This window comes from Pangasianodon hypophthalmus, chromosome 16, assembly GCF_027358585.1.
Source record: "Pangasianodon hypophthalmus isolate fPanHyp1 chromosome 16, fPanHyp1.pri, whole genome shotgun sequence".
Lineage (NCBI taxonomy): Eukaryota > Metazoa > Chordata > Actinopteri > Siluriformes > Pangasiidae > Pangasianodon > Pangasianodon hypophthalmus.
In genome coordinates, this window is record NC_069725.1 from 23992045 (window position 1) to 24011621 (window position 19577).

At 38.5% G+C, this 19577-nt stretch overlaps 1 protein-coding gene across 2 annotated transcripts; it reads left to right on the forward strand.

Annotated features, from left to right (window-relative positions):
* The first annotated feature begins 3093 nt into the window (after positions 1-3093).
* Positions 3094-19577, forward strand: mcoln3b (mucolipin TRP cation channel 3b). Of its 2 annotated transcripts, none has more exons than XM_034311922.2 (14): positions 3094-3367; positions 5713-5939; positions 7725-7892; positions 9607-9760; positions 11197-11278; positions 11936-12032; positions 12343-12442; positions 13586-13698; positions 14954-15103; positions 15222-15323; positions 15451-15573; positions 16727-16933; positions 17775-17902; positions 18700-19577. In XM_034311922.2, exons 2-14 carry the CDS (start codon positions 5715-5717, stop codon positions 18731-18733), a joined length of 1683 nt encoding a protein of 560 aa, XP_034167813.1. In that variant the 5' UTR covers positions 3094-3367; positions 5713-5714; the 3' UTR covers positions 18734-19577. The 2 variants fall into 2 exon arrangements, with proteins under 2 accessions (XP_034167813.1, XP_026776941.1); XM_026921140.3 differs by having other exon boundaries at positions 3095-3367; positions 17772-17902.

The following is a 19577-nucleotide window of genomic DNA, read 5'->3' on the forward strand; positions in this document are numbered from 1 at the left end:
TCCACTAATTTTGATCTTGATTGGACCTGATCTTGATCCTGGGTATCAGATCTGTGCCATCTGAAGTATTTAATGTGAAATAATGAAGGAAACCTTATAACAACTGTACAGCTTTACAGGATCCGATTTGAAAATTGTTTTCTCTGATATCCGATCCACTGTTTTTATTCGCTGGTATCGGCTCGGTTCTGATCCTGAGGATCGGATCAGCTGCATCTCTATAATAACTTTTAAAAAAATACAGTTTTAGATTAAACATTTAATTATTTTTATTCATGACAATTTTATCTGTTATCTAGTGGACCTTATTCTCTGATTTTACTTCATTTCATTTTATTCTTTTCATACAAACCCGATTCCAAAAAAGTTGGGACACTGTACAAATTGTGAATAAAAAAGAAATGCAATAATTTACAAATCTCATAAACTTATATTTTATTCACAATAGAATATAGATAACATATCAAATGTTGAAAGTGAGACATTTTGAAATGTCATGCCAAATATTGGCTCATTTTGGATTTCATGAGAGCTACACATTCCAAAAAAGTTGGGACAGGTAGCAATAAGAGGCTGGAAAAGTTAAATGTACATATAAGGAACAGCTGGAGGACCAATTTGCAACTTATTCGGTCAATTGGCAACATGATTGGGAATAAAAAGAGCCTCTCAGAGTGGCAGTGTCTCTCAGAAGTCAAGATGGGCAGAGGATCACCAATTCCTCCAATGCTGCGGCGAAAAATAGTGGAGCAAAATCAGAAAGGAGTTTCTCAGAGAAAAACTGCAAGGAGTTTGAAGTTATCGTCATCTACAGTGCGTAATATCATCCAAAGATTCAGAGAATCTGGAACAATCTCTGTGCGTAAGGGTCAAGGCCGGAAAACCATAGTGGATGCCTGTGATCTTCGGGCCCTTAGACGGCACTGCATCACATACAGGAATGCTACTGTAATGGAAATCACAACATGGGCTCAGGAATACTTCCAGAAAACATTGTCGGTGAACGCAATCCACCGTGCCATTCGCCGTCGCCGGCTAAAACTCTATGAGTCGAAAAAGAAGCCATATCTAAACCTGATCCAGAAGCGCAGGCGTTTTCTCGGGGCCAAGGCTCGTTTAAAATGGACTGTGGCAAAGTGGAAAACTGTTCTGTGGTCAGACGAATCAAAATTTGAAGTTCTTTTTGGAAAACTGGGACGCCATGTCATCCGGACTAAAGAGGACAAGGACAACCCAAGTTGTTATCAGCGCTCAGTTCAGAAGCCTGCATCTCTGATGGTGTGGGGTTGCATGAGTGCGTGTGGCATGGGCAGCTTACACATCTGGAAAGGCACCATCAATGCTGAAAGGTATATCAACGTTCTCGAACAACATATGCTCCCATCCAGACGTCGTCTCTTTCAGGGAAGACCTTGCATTTTCCGACATGATGATGCCAGACCACATACTGCATCAATTCCAACATCATGGCTGCGTAGAAGAAGGATCCGGGTGCTGAAATGGCCAGCCTGCAGTCCAGATCTTTCACCCATAGAAAACATTTGCCGCATCGTAAAGAGGAAGATGCGACAAAGAAGACCTAAGACAGTTGAGCAACTAGAAGCCTGTATTAGACAAGAACAGGACAACATTCCTATTCCTAAACTGGAGCAACTTGTCTCCTCAGTCCCCAGACGTTTGCAGACTGTTATAAAAAGAAGAGGGGATTCCACACAGTGGTAAACATGGCCTTGTCCCAACTTTTTTGAGATGTGTTGATGCCATGAAATTTAAAATCAACTTATTTTTCCCTTAAAATGATAAATGTTTAAACTGAGAAAATGTGATATGTCATCTATGTTGTATTCTGAATAAAATATTGAAATTTGAAACTTCCGCTTCATTGCATTCTGTTTTTATTCACAATTTGTACAGTGTCCCAACTTTTTTGGAATCGGGTTTGTATGTATTTGTATGTATAGATATATATATATATCTGTCTTTATTTTATCAATTACTTCACTAAAGCACTTTGTTTAAAAAAACGTCTTAATAACTAAATATCACAGCAGATAAATAAATAATAATAAAAAACCACCAGCTGTGACATTTTGAAATAAAAGTGAATAGTACCAGGTAACCACTTGTCTAATCATTTGCTGTTTATTGATTAAAATGAAAGAGTTATTTATCTTCCTCTTCGCTCCACTTTAAAACAGTTTCAGCTGCTTATAATGTTAGAGTTTTTGCCTGACTCTGTGTTTAGTTTTATTTTAATGTCCTTTTCACCTGAGAGAAAGCTGAACTGAAGGAAAATACAGGGAATATTTTATTATCTAGAGCCATGAAACTTAACGCACCCTGCAGGGGTCCAAGCATTTTATACCGAGCAGGTCATTATGTTTAGAGTTATAGTTATTATTTAATTATTCGCATTAATGTCAATCTAAAACTAATCTAAATTATATCTAAATCGAGCTATAGTTAGAAAATACTAGTAAATAATTTTAAAAATAGTGTCAGGTCAACTCTAAGTGTAGTTTAAATGCAATGTTTTGAATCCACATTTGAACACATCTGTTATTTGTTGTCTTGAATAAGTGAATTAATTAATCAATTAGTTAATTAATCAATTCATTCATTCATATGATGGTACATGTGCTCTTACAGAAAAGTCACATGAAATTATAATGAGATAAAATAACCAAAGCAACTGAATGATGGATTGTTAACCCTTTCATAGCTTCAGAGTTTTTAGATTTCTGACTGTTTTATTTCACGTTAAACATCAGTGACTATTGTTACTATTTTACACAGTTAGCTAAACGGATAAACCAGGAAACCTGACACTAAAATCTAAATATAAAGCGCTAACTTTAATGATTTATTTTATATAAAAGCATAAAAAACATTGTGTAACATTGTGTAAGAAGTTAAAAGTGATATTTACCTCTTAAACGTGCGTTTAAACTCTACACAAACATTGCTAATATGACTCGCGTTTCCGGCAACAACACGGTTGCTAAGGTTACAACAGCATTGTTAAGGGGTGGGCGGGGCTGATTCTTTGATTGACAGGCGCTTGACTCCGCCCCCGGAAGGTTTCATTTAGTCGCGCGCGCGGTACAGTAGGTGTAGTGTTTATCTGTCAGCTGGTGAAGTCGAGCGGCTAGTGATTCGGCGCTGATTTCGTGATTTTTGTGAGATTTTGGAGCGGAATTGAGTCGAGTTAAGTGTTGAGTGACAGATGAGGATGTCTACTTCAGAGCTGTGGGACTTTTCCGCTCTTTAATTTCGTCTTGAGTGAGTTAGAGGAGTTTTTCTGGGAGAAGCGTCGCTGCTGCTGCTGCTGCTGCTGCTGTGGTGCTCAGCTGTAAATGAGCTGCAGGTGAGTGTCACCTGCACCTGATCCTCTCTGCTCCTCAGCCCTGACTCCTCCACCTCCACCTCCACCACCAGCTCCACCACCAGCTCCAGCTTCCGGGAAATGAAGCCCTCACAGCTCGCTGGGTTCTCCTGGGATGGAGGAGCAGGGCTGGGTTACTGGCCTGGAGATGCAGTTTGTTATTCAACTCTGTTCAGGTCAGATCTCAGGTCTGATCTTGTTCCTGATCTGTCTCCTGTTTCTCCATGCTTCATCATTTACTCCTGGGTTTAAACCTCAGTGTTCAACTGATTCATTTTAACCTGGGAATGAACCAATAGATAGATAGATGACTTTATTAATCCCAGAGGGAAATTCACAGGTTTCAGCAGCAATCCAAAAAAGTAGAGTGTGCAAGAGAGAGTATTCAGAAAATAATAAAAACTAACAAACATATTCAGGAAGAACAATTCTGAAAGAGAGATAGTATAGGATATAAAGTGAATATAATCCTCTATGAACAAGTGCTCAGAGAGAATGTGAAAGTGAAGGGAAGATGAATGATGACTGTAGTAGTAGTAGTAGTAGTAATAATAATGATAATAATAATGATGATGATGATGATGATGAGCCGAGTAGCTGAGCTCTACAGAGCGTGTACAGGAGTTCAGGTGTACAGTGCAGTACTGTATGATGAGTAGCAGCAGTGCAGGAAAGGGCTCGAACACACTTTAGTGCCCCGGTCAGTGGTGTTCAGGTGTACAGGGTGCTGGCTGTTGGGAAGGTCGACCTCCTGAACCGTCCCTGGAGCTGATGGGTCTGATACTGAAGGTGCTCGAGGTGTATCGCAGTATACAGGTGGCCAGTAAAACAGAACCTTTGCATTAAACACTCAGACTTTTCACTCTGTAAAAGTGCAGACATCTTAAAGGTTTAGTCAAAAACATTAGCAGCAGCTTTTAAGTTCAGTTTGGAATTATTTAAAAAATTAAAATAAATGTTATAAAAGATGATATGATGCCTGCAGGACCTCAGAAAAGTGACACGGTGAAATTTCACACATTAACAGGATAGATTTTATTTTACAAACATCCAACAATTCAAATATTAGTATGTTTAAATGTGTACAATCTCTATTTTGGTTATTTATCATCACTGTACAGCTTTTTATTCTGGAAATTTCCACAGACAGAACGCATTAGGTCCAAGCTGACTTTATTTATTTATTTATTTATATTTAAATAAAAAAATCACAGACCTCTGGACCACTTTGAGAACCACAGTTTCTTTTTTTCTTCTTAAATGCTACAGGTAAAGGTGTGCATGAGCTCTCAGGTGTAATCAGGTGACGTGTGTGTGTGTGTGTGTGTGTGTGTGTGTGTGTGTGTCTGTGAGATAAACCTGCAGATCAGGTGACAACCTTTTGAAGGAGTAGATCATATGACAGAAGATACACACCAATCTCTCAAGGCATCTTTACCTCGCATACACGAGCAGGAACTGTACTTCAGCTTCATGACTGTTTTTATTGGATTTTTTTATTACTGTCTCGATAGATCGGATTGGATCGGATTTATTTATTACTCGTCTCAGTCACCAGCTTTCATGAGTGAACTCCAGACTGCACACACAGCTATGAGTTTATTATCAGATAGAGTCGAGACTTTGGTGTCCTCTGACAGTTTGGTGATTTTATGATATCGAGCCGTGCATTTTAAAGTAAAAGGGTACTGACCTGGATAAGGGTACCTTTCCTTGTCGCTGCGGTGGTACTCTTAGGGTTTTAATATGTATTTAATGCTACAGTTTAGCTTTAAAAGTTCACTACATGCATGTAAATTCCTATATATCAGAAGTAGCATAAGATAAAAAATAATAGAAACAATCAAATAGATCAGCGTTTCTTTGTTTCTGAGACTCTCTCTCTCTTTCTCTCTCTCTCTGTCTCTCTATCTGTTTAGAATGAGGTTTTTATATTTAATGCTATTTTATAGTTTTTATTAAGTTATAATAATAAATATTTATTTACTTTGATTTTTCATTTTGTTTTTAATTCTAAATTAAATTATAATTCATGTAAGTTTACTTTTTTATAAATATAATTGTTTGTATGGCCGAGGTTGTAAAATCGTCACCTCTGTGTATGTGAATGCAAAATTAAAAAGAAAATAAATAATGTTAAGAGCAGAAGTTGTAGAGCAGCGGGTCCTAATCTCCTGATTTAATGCATTATGATATTTATCCTACATTATTAATGTTATATCTTAATACTGTACGTATCATAGGATATTTTTGCTCTATTGCCCCACATACACATACAGTGATCAGTGATTGTGTGTGTGTGTGTGTGTGTGTGTGTGTGTTTCCAGACATGGATGACTTGGGAGCTTCCTATCTGGCCTTTAACGATTTTAACAGCAATGGCGGCTCGCTGTGGGCGGAGTCACTGGCCCATCAGGAGCGTCAGGAGGTGGAGAGCTTCAGGAGGAAACTCAAATACTTCTTCATGAACCCCTGCGAGAAATACCGAGCTCGCGGCAGGAAGCCATGGAAGCTGATGCTGCAGATCATCAAGATCGCCATCATCACCATCCAGGTCCGCTGAACAAACTGGACGTTTGGACATTTACATCTTTAGCCATTATGTTCATATCAGAACGTCGTGGCATGCTTTTTCCCTTAAATATAACAGATCTCGTTTATGTGTAGTCTTAGATTCGATCCTTGGGCCGGAAACTGTACTGAGAGCCGTTAAGATATTTTAACACTTAAGAAACTGTGAAGAAATTAAATTTAGACAGTAAATTTAGACAGTAAGTTTCCCCCTTTACACTTTTATCAATCTGGTGTCTGATAAATCAAACTGAATTCCTTTCTTTAGCTGTGTGTATATTAAATATTTGTCTCAAACGCTCATTTCTTCAGTGATATCACACAGACTCGCTGATGAGGCTTACACGTACAAGACGTGGTATAATTTGTACATGTCTATATTGTATATTTGTACATAAGTACATTTACAGTACAAGTTGAAGTATATATTGACGTATAAGTATTATTTTAAGTGTAAGTATACATGGTAGTATAAGTATAATTGAAGTATTCTTCATAGTATAAATACAGTTTGAAGTAGAAGTATATTTTGATATAAGATTTCACACAAACATTTTCTCCCTAAATTTGTTTAAAACATACATCCAGTTCTTTAGTCATGTCCAGTGTAAATATTCTTTGAAGTAGAAGTACAAGTTGAAGTACAAGTTGAAGTGTGCTTGTAGAACCCCGGTGTGTGAGGGGGTGGAGGACGACTCGGGAGACAGGTGGAAGCTTAACTGAGCTCCAGGCTCGCGTTTATTCAGGCCGCGCTTTTCAGCACACCGTCAAAACTCAACAGAAAACACCCGCGGCTTTCGCACCATCTGGTTCAAGTTCACGCTTCTTGCTCTGTGTGTGTGTGTGTGTGTTGTGTGTGTGTGTGTGTGTGTGTGTCTTGCAAGCTCTGCCAGGTGGTCTCGCAATCTGTCTCTCTCGCTCACGGGTTACAGGAGTCACTGAGAGCACAAACAGACACAAATAAGTAGACTGCTGGTAATGAGACACAGGTGAGAATCATCACGCGTTACCTGCGGGTTCAACCACGCCCCCGCTCGACCACGCCCCCGCTGCCACAATGCTTTGAAGTACAAGTATACTTTACACTATAAATGTATTTTGAAGATTTCTGGTAAGAGAAATCTCTCAATTGTTTGTTTTTTTGTGGTAAATTTCTGTCTCAGTCCCACATCCCCTTCCTCAGTGATGTCACACAGACTCACCGACGTGGCTTAGGAACGAAATCGGTGTAGCTGATCGCTGTAACATAACGGAGACCGCCATCTTGGATAAGCAGACTCTCTTTGTTCCTTAATGTCCTTCGGTGTTGCTCTGTCCCCTGAGGCCCCGCCCCCTAAACATGGATGTGATGTGGATGAGCTTAACTTCAGTGTGTAAACAGGCTATCAAACAGACTCTCCCTGCTGTTTTACATCATCGTTCTTCAGAGTTTGCGTAGTTTAGCATTGTTGCTTGGAGGTTAATTGTGTGTTAGCTACATTTCACTTAGCTACATTTCTTTTTTTCTTGGCTAAACTGTTGCTTTAATGTCATTCGTCACTGTACATTCACATCACGTATCATCAACCACACATCATCCACGTTTCTTGACATTGACACGTAGCAGCCAAAGCTAGACATCAATTTGGGACGTAGCTAATTTCTGTGAAGCTCAAAGTCACGTTATTTAAAACAAAAAGAGAGCACAATTCTGCCTCTGCTCACTTCAGGAAGTCCTTATTTCTGTTAGTGTAGTGTTATATAGCTGAAATTCTCTCTCTCTCCTCAGCTGGTGTCGTTTGGCCTGAGCAATCAGATGGTGGTGACATTTAAGGAGGAGAACCTGATGACCTTCAAGCACCTGTTCCTGAAGGACTACGCCGATCAAACCGCTAAAGCCTACGCCGTGTACACTCAACACGAGGTCTACACACACCTGTCCTACATCGTACAGCAGGTGAACACACACACACACACACACACACACACAAATAAATACTCTAGTAGTAATAATAATAATCAAATTAATACTCTAATAATAAATGCACTTTACTCGTTACACTCGTTTTCTCATTACACATGGTCAGATTTATTTCCAAGCAAGCAGAGCTGATGATGATGATGTCAAATTATTATTTTTTTTTGTCTCTTTTTGTTTACACTAAAACAAACATACACACATTACAAATTACTGTCACTTTTTCTCAGTTTCATGGGAATGTAAAAAATTTTCAGCATCACCAAGCCAACAGTAATGTTGTAATTTTATTAAATGAATAATTTCACTGCTCACAGTGAGTCTCAGTTTTTAATCACTCCCACGTTTGGGTTTGTTTTTTTTTTTCGGTATTTTTGTTTGGTTGGGTTTTTTTAACGCTCACTCAGATCCAGATCTGTCTGATTTTTATCGGTTTGGAGTTGATCCACCACAGTGCGAAATCCTCCCATGAATTTGGGGTTGAGAGTGTTTCCTGGTGATGAACAAAGGCAAATCTGTTCCTGCGAAGGACATGAACAACTCCAGACGCTGGGGTTTAGTCTCGCTGAAATAGGACGTGTTGATTAACTCGAGTGCTCGCTGTGAGCTAAAAACGAAAAAACCCATAAATTTTACTTTAAGGAAGGTTTGTTCAGCTTTTTTCACCATGGATTGTTAATTGAAAAAAATAACTACACTTTTAATCAATTAAATTATTTATCTAGTTATATTCTTGTATTTGTATATGAAGCATTTTTAATAAAGACCAATAGTGAAATATCTATACTGTTCTCATGATCATTTAAAATGATTAAAACTATACAGTAGGTCTGGGGTTGATGATATGATGAAGTAATATGAATACTGTGATAAATTGTCACAACATTTACTTTTCTGAGATCTTTTTTATACATCTTTTTGGCTTTTCTGTTGATATTTCGTAGTTAATTTGTGTGAAATGATCCTATCATTCTGCCAGTTCAGTAGTAAATGAGCGGCTGGTGTGTGGTTGGTGTCTGTTGGTTTTTGAGGAAATGTGGGGCAGGAAAAGCGACTCGGCGTGTTTTTAAAGGGAACTGTGTGCACCTGAGGGTTCGGCAGCATGTGGCATGCGTGACCTCGGCCAGGTATCTGCTCTGTTTCACACCCTGAGCTCGCTGGAGTGAGGCGGAGCACCGAGATCGTATCAGTTTGATTTATTAGTTGTCACTTTGGCTAAAATGTTGTATGAGAGCCAGCGTGGGAACACAGTTTATCAGGTTTTTAATCCAACAGGGCGGATCGTGGTGTGTAGGTCACATGCACGGACATTTTCCATGACGCTGACGTCGAAACGTTCCAATCAGGTTCAAGAGCTGCAGTTTTATGTTGAAGTTTTGTACTTGTTCTTTAAAATTGTGAAATGTTAACATTTTTACACATCCTTTGTTATCAAAGAAGGCATTTTTAAGCATTAAAATATCTTTTTTTTTTTTTAGATTTATAGATGTATACTGAATGAAACACTGCTGTATTGTATTATGTGAGCAAACCTTTATATCGTGATGCGTATCGAGTATCGTAGAAATGCCTTCGAGAATTGTGATATAATCTACACTTTTATTATAAACGCTGGACAAAATGGCGCCTTTCGTTCTACAGTTTTCACTCATGGTGTAGGTGATCTCTAACGCTCATCACGTTCTTGTGGTAGTTCCTGAGTTTACAGAACATTACGGTGGGGAACCACGCATACGAGAAGAACGATCATCTCTACACTCCTCTACTCATCTGCCAGCAGTTCTACCACAACGGCAGCATCTCCCCGGGCAACGAGACCTTCGAGATCGACGCCAAGGTGGAGGAAGGTAACGCTAAAGCAGTGTGTGTGTCGCATCATGCTAAGCTGGTAGCTCCTCTGAACTGTTCGCTACATTAAGCTTATAGTATTCAGTAGATAACACTCTTTCTTTTCTGAGTATCAGCCGATAGCGAAACCTATCCGATAGTTTTTTTTTCTTACTACAAAACTTTAAAATGATTTTTTAAACCTGAAGCATACATCGCTAAAACACGGCTTGCACAAAACCACAACTTTAACACAAAAATCACACTGTAAAATACAAGAAAGTATAAATATAACAAAAACAAATCCTAACAAATAAATACAGTCATGTCCCTTTTACGTGTAAACATTTCCAGTTCTGGGGGAAAAAAGTTCCAGTCTTTTCCTTTTGTTACAGGATCAGATTAGATTCATTCTGTTTTTCTTCGATATCTGATCCACTAATTTTGATCTTGATTGGACCTGATCTTGATCCTGGGTATCAGATCTGTGTCATCTGAAGTATTTAATGTGAAATAAGGAAGGAAACCTTATAACAACTGTACAGCTTTACAAAAGCTTTCGTCTTTCAAGTACTTTTAATGTAAACTTTTAGCGTAAACTGCGTATTTAGGTTTTGACCCTGAATCAGTGCGACCTACCGACTCTAGGTCCTAACTGAATCAAATTACAATTAATTAATGAATAGTTTTGCGTTTGCCTGTGAAACGTTATGTAGCAAAGTTTTTCTGTGATGCTCTGTACATGCACGTCAGGAGGAAAGTAAAATAAGAGCTGAGAGTTTGAGAGTTACTGACAAATTGTAGCAGTTTGTTGACTTTTGAAAAAGGAGATGTTTATGTAACATGTATGGAAGGAGTCTCCAGTGTCAGCACTTCGTAACATTCAGAGGCAAAGCTGTAACTTTTCCGACATCTTCAGGACAGAGGAGTTTACGCTTCTTTTGCGGCTCCTCGGGGTACAAAAATAACAAGCAGTGTTTTTTTTCTAAGAGAAAAACTGTTTATAGCTTTCTTTTCAGATGTTCCACAACGTTAAATGTAACTATAAACGGATAAAAGGTACTATCTGTACTTTAATTTAAAAAATAAATAAAAAAAGTTGTAGTCATTGTTATGGTTAGTAAGTTGCTGTGGTGTAAGAGGAATAAAACACTCGGGATGTGCTGTTATTGGAAAATAATCAGCTTCAGGGAGGTGACAGTGACACCGCTTCATCACATCACCGTGTCGCTGATTACTTTCCAGTGACAGCGTTACATGGAGTGTGTTGTTCCTAACATGAATCACGATCACTATTTCATGTGACTCATGCAGAACAGGAGTTTTTCCAACATTACGTTATTTAAGTCGAGTCATTTCCTGTGTTTCCTGCATCAGCTCATCGCCTCAACTTTAGCATTTATATTTACGATTTTTGACGTCCGAATTTTGAGAATTTTGCTCGTTTCATTCCCAGAGTGCCTCGAGATTTATCCTGCCCAGGCGTTATCCACTGCGGAAGACACACACCTGTCCAACTTCACGCTGCAGTTCAAACGGTAACTGGGTTTATAATAATAATAATAATTATAATAATAATAATAATAATAATCCTGGACAGCTATGAAGCTTAGAAGCTGACAGAAGCATTAACATTGAATATATTTAAATTATAAACACATCACATTAAATAAAATTCTTTTTTTTTTCTGGAAAAATTCACATTTTTGCCAATGTATTTTGATTTGTTTTGAACTTGCTAGGTGTAAAATCTGCCTTTGAAAACATATCATTCAAAATTTTTGTTTTAAATTTTATGAAATCAGGCCAAAGGTGAAGCATCCAGGATTTTTAAAAAAAAGCAGACACTTTGGTCGAACAAACAAAAACATTTTCATGTTCTACTCATGTAGTGAGTTTTCTACACTTGATGCTCTAGTTAACTATTTAGCTAACATTTTGGCTAGTTAGGCTATGCTAACCTTAGCATGCTAGCGATCATTAGCTAGCTATCAGCCAAATGTAGCTGTTTATTTTGTGGCTGGAATTTAGCTATTTCAGTAGAACATAAAAACTTTAGTTGCTCTTATCTCATCATGGTTCATATCTTCTGAACCATAATGTCGAATTATGATTTAAACCTTTATTTTAAATGTCGTGGTGATGTTTACATGTTTTTCTCCTCGTCTGTTTATTTCTGTTTTTGGGTGTTTCAGGTTGCTGGAGGTGAACGTGTACTTCACTCTGAAGGCCATTAACCTGCAGACGGTGCAGCACCACGAGCTTCCTGACTGCTACGACTTCAGCATCATGGTGCGTCCACGTGACTCCTCAGCTTTTCCCTCCACACATTCTCTCTGTTGCTTTTATTTCCATTAAACCCACAAACTAACTCGCACTCCTCCGTACCTCTTCATACTTCCTCTTTTTTTCTGGTCTATTTGTAGGAAAGACAATGAATGTGAAAATTCCGTCACTATAAATACACCGAACACTTCCTCATTCTGTTTCCTAATATTCCTTCCTGATTATAATCCGAACAGAAATGCTTTAAAGCTCCTCTTTTTCTTCTTCTTCTTCTTCTTCATCTTGTCATCACGCTTCTCCTTCTCCACACATACAGATCACCTTCGACAACCGCGCCCACAGCGGCCGGATCAGAGTGGACCTGGACAACGAAGTGGACATCAACGAGTGCCGAGACTGGAAAGTCACGGGAGCGTGTGAGTGTCGTATCCCATGATTCCACTGTTCACAGGTCATAACTTTTTCCTAAACACCGCCCATGCACACTCACACGTTCCGCAGTGTGTTCCACATCTCTACAAATCAACCTTTGCCTTAAAATTGTTTAATAACAGCAGCTGCATGTCACAGGTTTAGATCTGACACTGCATTGGGGAAAATTAGTCAAAATTTGGCAAGAGTAGCTCGCTAACAGTTGCGTAGGTGGAGCTGAGTAAGATTTAAACAACTTTGTTTTTTTTTTACTCCTTGAGCCTGCTGCAGGTACACGAAGCTCCGCCCCCAGAACCTACAGCAGTTCAACTAGAATTAGCATGCTAACACGAGTTGTTGTTATTATTATTATTATTATTATTATGATTATTATTATTATTAGCAACGAATGTCATGACATCACTTTCACGTGCATTTGGAAAGTTATAGCACAAAAAACTTGCAAAAATTTCTTTCTCAACATTTTTTTTCGAAAGCGCAGAGTGAGAATTATCGTTGATTTCATGCCAGGTCGTCATTGTAAATGAGACCCGGTTCTCAATTGACTTACCTGGTTATATAAAGATTATTATTATTATTATTCATTCACTGAAATGGGGGCGGAGCTTTCTCAGCCACATCATACACTTGTGCTTTAAAGCCATGGCTTTAAACTGTTATTTTTTTAATCACGTTCTACGTATTTTTCCAACTTTTGCACCTTTAATGCACTCATTCTAATAAATCATGGTTTCTATAGTAACAGCTCTGTGTACGGCGGACGCTCCACTGATGATAAACACATTTAAAAAAAAAAAAAGGTGACGTGGTGACGTTTTCTGTAAGGAGAAATGTGTGTGTTTATCGTTTATGGAAGGAGTCTCCAGTGTCAGTTCTTTGAGGTAAAGCTGTAACAGAGGCGTTTACGCTTCTTTGCGGTTTCTCGGTCATTATCACTGATTTATTAAAGTGTTGAGTAAGTCGGTAAGTTGCTGAGGTGTAAGAGGAATAAAACACTTTGGGATGTGATGTTAGAGGAGAATACTCGACTTTGGGGTGGCAGTGACACTGAACACACTAATCCGTGTTAGACCGGACGAGAGAGGATCTTTATTACTCTTCTTCCTCTCTGTTCCTTCTTCCACCAGCTCCTAAGAACATCTACTACACGGTGCTGTTCGACGTGGTGATCATTCTCACGTGTCTGGCGTCTCTGGTCCTCTGCACGCGCTCCGTGAGCACCGGAGTTCAGCTGCAGCTTGTGAGTAAGCCGTATTTATCAATATATCAATATCTGTATTTACTTCTCATAGAAGAATCAGTTTTTTTTTTTTTTATAAACTTCACAACTCCACATCAGAAACGTTAAGGGGCGGAGCCTAGAGAGCAGAGTTATCCGTACTCGCTGATTTGGAGACGGATGTGTGATTTATGTATCGTTTACTATAAACTACCGAAATATTCAGTAATTTATTCACAGTTTTAGAGTGAGACTCTTATTACATCCTACACCGAACATATTTTTTACTGATTTAATGTTTGGGATAAACATTTTGTAAATTAGATTGATTTGATTATTTTTGCGAAACCCCTTCATCCTGAATTATTTACCGTAAGTACGCTTTTGAGATTTTGCGTAGTTTTTTTTCGTTTATTGATGCAAATGAGGCTTCTGTCAATAACTTATTCATAAATTTGCATACATATTAAAAAACAAAACATTCTTGATAATATTGGAATCAAAATCTATATTTTAAAGGAATAATTTTCTAATGGAAATGGAAGTCTAACAGAATGAGTATTTATTATATATTTAAGTAAATACCATGTGCTGTTGTGAGTTTTTGGTTTTGTTTATTTAATGTCATTGTGTAGCATAAAAGCTCACATTCGGGGAAATTCCTCAGTAACATCCTCCTTCAGCGTGCAGGCTGAGATCTCTAAACTGAGCTGTTTGATTCTGAATAATGAATAAAATTATTTGGAGAAAGTCAGTTTTAAATATATGATGATTAAGTGTGATGATAGAAGAATTTTCCATGTCAGAATGACACTTAGTGTGACTCGTACAGCATGAAATAAGCTTTTTATTGCTACATGACGTGACGCAACTGAAGAACTTTGTCATGCTTAACACACTATCACTAAGTTCCTGATCATTTATTTCCTTTTTATTATTAGTGTGTAAGAGCGACGTGTTCTAAATACAGTTTATAGAAAAAAATAAATAAAAAAATTGACATGAGTGAAATCTGTAGAGTCTTGAGTTAGGATTTAGAGTTCAATTCTGCAGATTATATTCAAGATGATCTATAAACACACACACACACACACACACACACACACACACACACACACACACACACACACACACTACACAGGTTAAATATTTTACACAGCTGAACCTTTTACTGCTTTTCCTAGTTAAATATTTTAAAGACACTGGTTAAGGGTTCCTCTCTCTCTCTGTCTCTGTGTGTGTGTGTGTGTGTGTGTGTGTGATTTCCTGCTTGCAGGAGTACACCAGCTTCTTCCTGAAGCATTATGGGAAGCGAGTGTGTTGGTCTGACCGGATGGAGTTTATTAACGGCTGGTACATCCTCATCATCATTAGCGACGTCCTCACCATCACCGGCTCGCTGCTCAAAATCGCCATCCAGCTCAAGGTACGATACGAGTCTCACACACACACACACACACACACACACATGTCTGCAGATGGAATTGTGTTGCGTCAAATAACTTACGCTAAAATATCTCGATTGCAAAATACTGACCTGGCAGGCTTTTACGAGTTATGACATCTGCAGCATCCTCCTGGGCACCGGCACCATGCTCGTGTGGATCGGCGTGCTGCGCTACATGGGCTACTTCAAGAAATACAACGTAAGTCTCTCTGGAGCTCCAGAGTACGACGCTTTTTTTCTGGAAACCAGGCCAAGATAAAGTGTAAAACTGTAGCCACTGCGGTGATGTTTTTTTGTGGAAACTCAGCCCAGTTTTTCTCCCTCAGATCCTGATCATCACCCTGAGAGCGGCGTTCCCCAACGTGATCCGTTTCTGCTGCTGCGCCGCCATGATCTACCTCGGCTACTGCTTCTGCGGCTGGATCGTACTCGGACCCTACCACGAGAAGGCGAGTACTTTTAAGATGGACAAACATCACCGAGCGTCTTGGTCAGTTAGCAGGTTAAAGTGACGCAACAAAAGGATTTTCTGGCTTATTGTGACATTTTTTGAGGACTGTGTAGAGATAAATGTGCGGGCTTATCCAATCTAGATATTCAATTCTGATTTGAAAAGTGATTGAGAACGTTGTTATCCAGCTGAGGACAGCAACAGTGGCATCAGTGTCTGTATTCAGTGGGAGGAAGGGGAAATTGGATTGCTATTCGATTGATTTATTTGTGGAAATGAATTTATTCAAGCCACATTGTAAGGAAGCTACTGAAGCTGAGTCACGTTCAAAAAAAATTGCCTAAGAAATGGCCACACATGAAGATAGCTCCAACTGCAAAGCAAAATAAAGAGTCTTAATGCGAAATTCACCGAGGCAGAAGACTCCACTGCGCTGCCAGTGCATTCATATGTTCTTCTGCTGCGATGGATTATCTCATGCTTGTGACGCACAAAACTGATAACAATGCAGGGTGGTTTGGAGGACGTGTGTGTGTGTGTGTGTTCACTTACAGTACCGTAAAGATGCACAGATTCGATCTGAACTGTGAACGAAGCCTGTAATGTGAAAGTGGCACGGAAAGTTACACACTCCTACAGTCTGAAGCTAAACCATTAGTTTGCATTCAATAATATTCAGTAGAATTTTATTTGTATAGCGCTTTTAACAACGGACATTGTCACAAAGCAGCTTTACAGAAATAAATACATTCAGGATATAAATTTTAAATGTATGAATTTATCCCTAATGAGTGAGCCAGAGGTGACGGTGGTGAGGAAAAACTCCCTGAGACATCATGAGGAAGAAACCTTGAGAGGAACCAGACTCAAAAGGGACCCATCCTCATCTGTGTGACACCCGATAGTGCGATTATAAATCATTCCCTCTATAACTGTGTACTACAGGGACAAATAGTGCAGTTGTGTAACCAGGAAATTCATTATAGTTTTCACATGAAGTCTGTTTTGTTGAAATGATCAAACTGTTCACTGATGGAGACCTGAGAGCAAAAGTGTTTGTGGGAAATGCAGTCTTAAATCTATCATAGCAGACACATAATATTCATGTGCGTCTCTTATTTTTCATAATGATTCAAACCACTGTCTTGCAGTTCCGTACCCTGAACACGGTGTCCGAGTGTCTGTTCTCCCTGATTAACGGAGACGACATGTTCGCCACCTTTAAGAACATGCAGCAGAAGAGTTACCTGGTGTGGCTGTTCAGTCGTGGTTACCTGTACACCTTCGTCTCGCTCTTCATCTACATGGTGCTCAGCCTCTTCATCACCCTAATCACCGACACCTACGAGACCATCAAGGTAACAGACTGCCCCGGGGAAGGTCACTGAGAGTCGCACGCGGGCGTGTGCTAGGGAGCAGAGTGGTGGAAAAGGAGGAGAAATAAAAACCCACCAGCACATCTGAGGGGTTTGGAGTTTATATTGAAGATGTGCTTCGGTTTGAACCAGCGTTTAAATCCAGTCCAGCTTTTTAAACACTCAGGGAATTTTTTCAGAAATTATAAAATACGTTGCTGTCTGCAGCGAATGAAAGACTTTTCTTCCCTTGAGGATGAGCAGAGCACCAGCTAGAAACCTTAAAACTCAACCGTACTCTGTTGAGTAAAATGTCTTACACATTACATGCCATTTGCGTTATTATAAAGCACTGTATGATATTTATTTCCTGATGAAATCATAATGTTTTGTTGTAAAATAGCTAGAATATATTTCTGCCTTACTGCTAAGAGGTTAGAAATTAAATACTTTCAAAATAAAATCATCACTTTTATTTTAAAACGCAGTCCATTTGAGTTTGGAAAATGACTTCGGTTTTAACAGAAGTCACTGAACAAACATGAAGTAAGTCTCTCACGCTAGCTATCTTCATGTGAATTAAGACTACAATAAGGTTATTAGATATTAGATTGAGATAAAGATGATTAAAGTAGCCTTTGTTGTTGATGTCGGAGTTAGTGATTGGCTGCAGATGACCTGTACAGTGCTTTTTTTTTTTTAATCTAGTCTTGATGTATGGTTTATAATCGATGCTACACATTTCCGTGTTTAACGTACGCCTGGAACGTAGCTGATCTTTTACTAAAACCATCTGGAAGTCGACTCTTGTGATGAGATGGGATATTTTTTTCATTTCCAGCAGCAGCAGTTGGACGGAAATCCCGTGTCTGAGCTCCAGGCCTTTATATCCGAGTGTAAAGATCATCCGAACTCGGGCTGTTACCGTGTGGAGGACCGATCCTCTCCCTGCCTCTTCTGCTGCACTCGGAGGTGAGCTTTAAACTGAGCACTGAGTAGGAGAGGAACCGAGAGCAATCATCTGTACATCTAATTCTGATCTAGAAGTAAATATCACGTGTCTGTGATGATGCCTGAGCATCGTGTCTGGATGCCACTGGGGTTAGAGATATCCTAAATAAAGGAGAACGATGTTATACATCTCCATTTGTGATAGAAACATAATCCAGATCTCCATTTATGATTTATGATTTATGAATGCAGATTTCAGAAGTGAAGTAAAGAAGCTTATTTTTTCTTCTATGGTTCCTTTCTGCTTTTTACTTTTTGTGTGTACTATGTTACGTTTATATAGATTTATACTGTAATTATACTGTAATATACTCATTTACTTATTTACATTTATATACTAAACCATGTAATTCATTACTAGCATGCACTATTATAAGTATATAATATTTATTATACAATATACTATACTATGTAAAGTACTTTGTTTTAAAACTTACTTGCGTACTTTCTGTTATTTAATCGTTTGGGTCTGTCCATGTGCCACTGAAGAAAGCAGGGCCTCCTTTTTTTAAAAATTATTTTATTTAAATGGTGTAATCCTAATTTCTTGCTTCTGTCTTTAATAAACTGAATAATTTTCAGAACGAGCCTCTGAAGGACGTACATGGATTACAGCATTCCCCCAGCTTGAAATAATAATAATAATAAAAAAGAATAAATATTTTATTTTATCCCCAAACAGAGGTTTTATTCAGTAAGTCGTCTGTCAAGAGATGAGTTCAGATTGTAACTAAAGCATTTCCTGTTTCCTGTTTCAGGCTCAGCGACCTGCACGAGAGACTGGAGTGTTAAACACGGGACGCTGAAGTCACACCGAAAATAATTCATCATTACGGTTTAATCTACTTACATCTAAACACAAAAAGGCTATGAAGGAGCATTGGCAGTGTTTCCCACTCGCTTTATTTCTGTAGGTCAGACTGAACACCTTACAGCACTTGCACTTGCAGCTCACAGTTGGGAATTTATTCAGCGATGCACAAAACTATAAATAAATATTTGTTACATCATAATTTAATTTTTTTTGCGGCCATGCAGTCTGCTTTATGCACTTGATACTTGGTTTTTGAATTTCCACCTGAAGATTTCTTGCTATAAATAAAATAAAATGGTAGATTTCTGAAATCCTCAGTGTTCACTCTCTACCTGTGGAGGAAAAAAATCTTTCTAGTATCTTTAAATGAAGCTGGAAACTATTTTAATGGCTTGACTGGTCATTTGAGACACTTTCAGGGCAGAAAATAAATGCTGCTGTCCCAATTTCCCAAAAAAAATCCAATATAGCTGACTTTAATCAGAACCACAGCACATGTACGAACATAACGTAAAATACTGACTGCTGCGACTAACACATTAATAAAGCTTATTATTAAAAGGAACATTATTAAACGCCACATAACCAGTCCACGGGAAAAATAATTCCACCCACTCTCATGGAAAAATCTCATGTGAAATGTGAAAATAAAAAGATACAGTACACGTGGGAAATCTAATGTCTAAAAGCTGCATGTGTAAAGTTCACGGAAAGTCTGTGACTTTTCTTTAAAAGTGCTGCAACATGGATTTCTCTCCTGAGGAGAAAAATGGCATAAAATATTGTTTCCTTAATGAAATAAAGAAAAGATTTTCATAACAA

Coding starts and splice junctions, on each gene's coding strand:
- mcoln3b (XM_026921140.3), top strand. CDS start 5,715: ATGGATGACTTGGGAGCTTCCTATCTGGCCTTTAACGATTTTAACAGC. Junction 13,699..14,953: donor CCGGAGTTCAGCTGCAGCTT/GTGAGTAAGCCG, acceptor TCCTGCTTGCAG/GAGTACACCAGCTTCTTCCT. Junction 17,903..18,699: donor CTCTTCTGCTGCACTCGGAG/GTGAGCTTTAAA, acceptor TTCCTGTTTCAG/GCTCAGCGACCTGCACGAGA.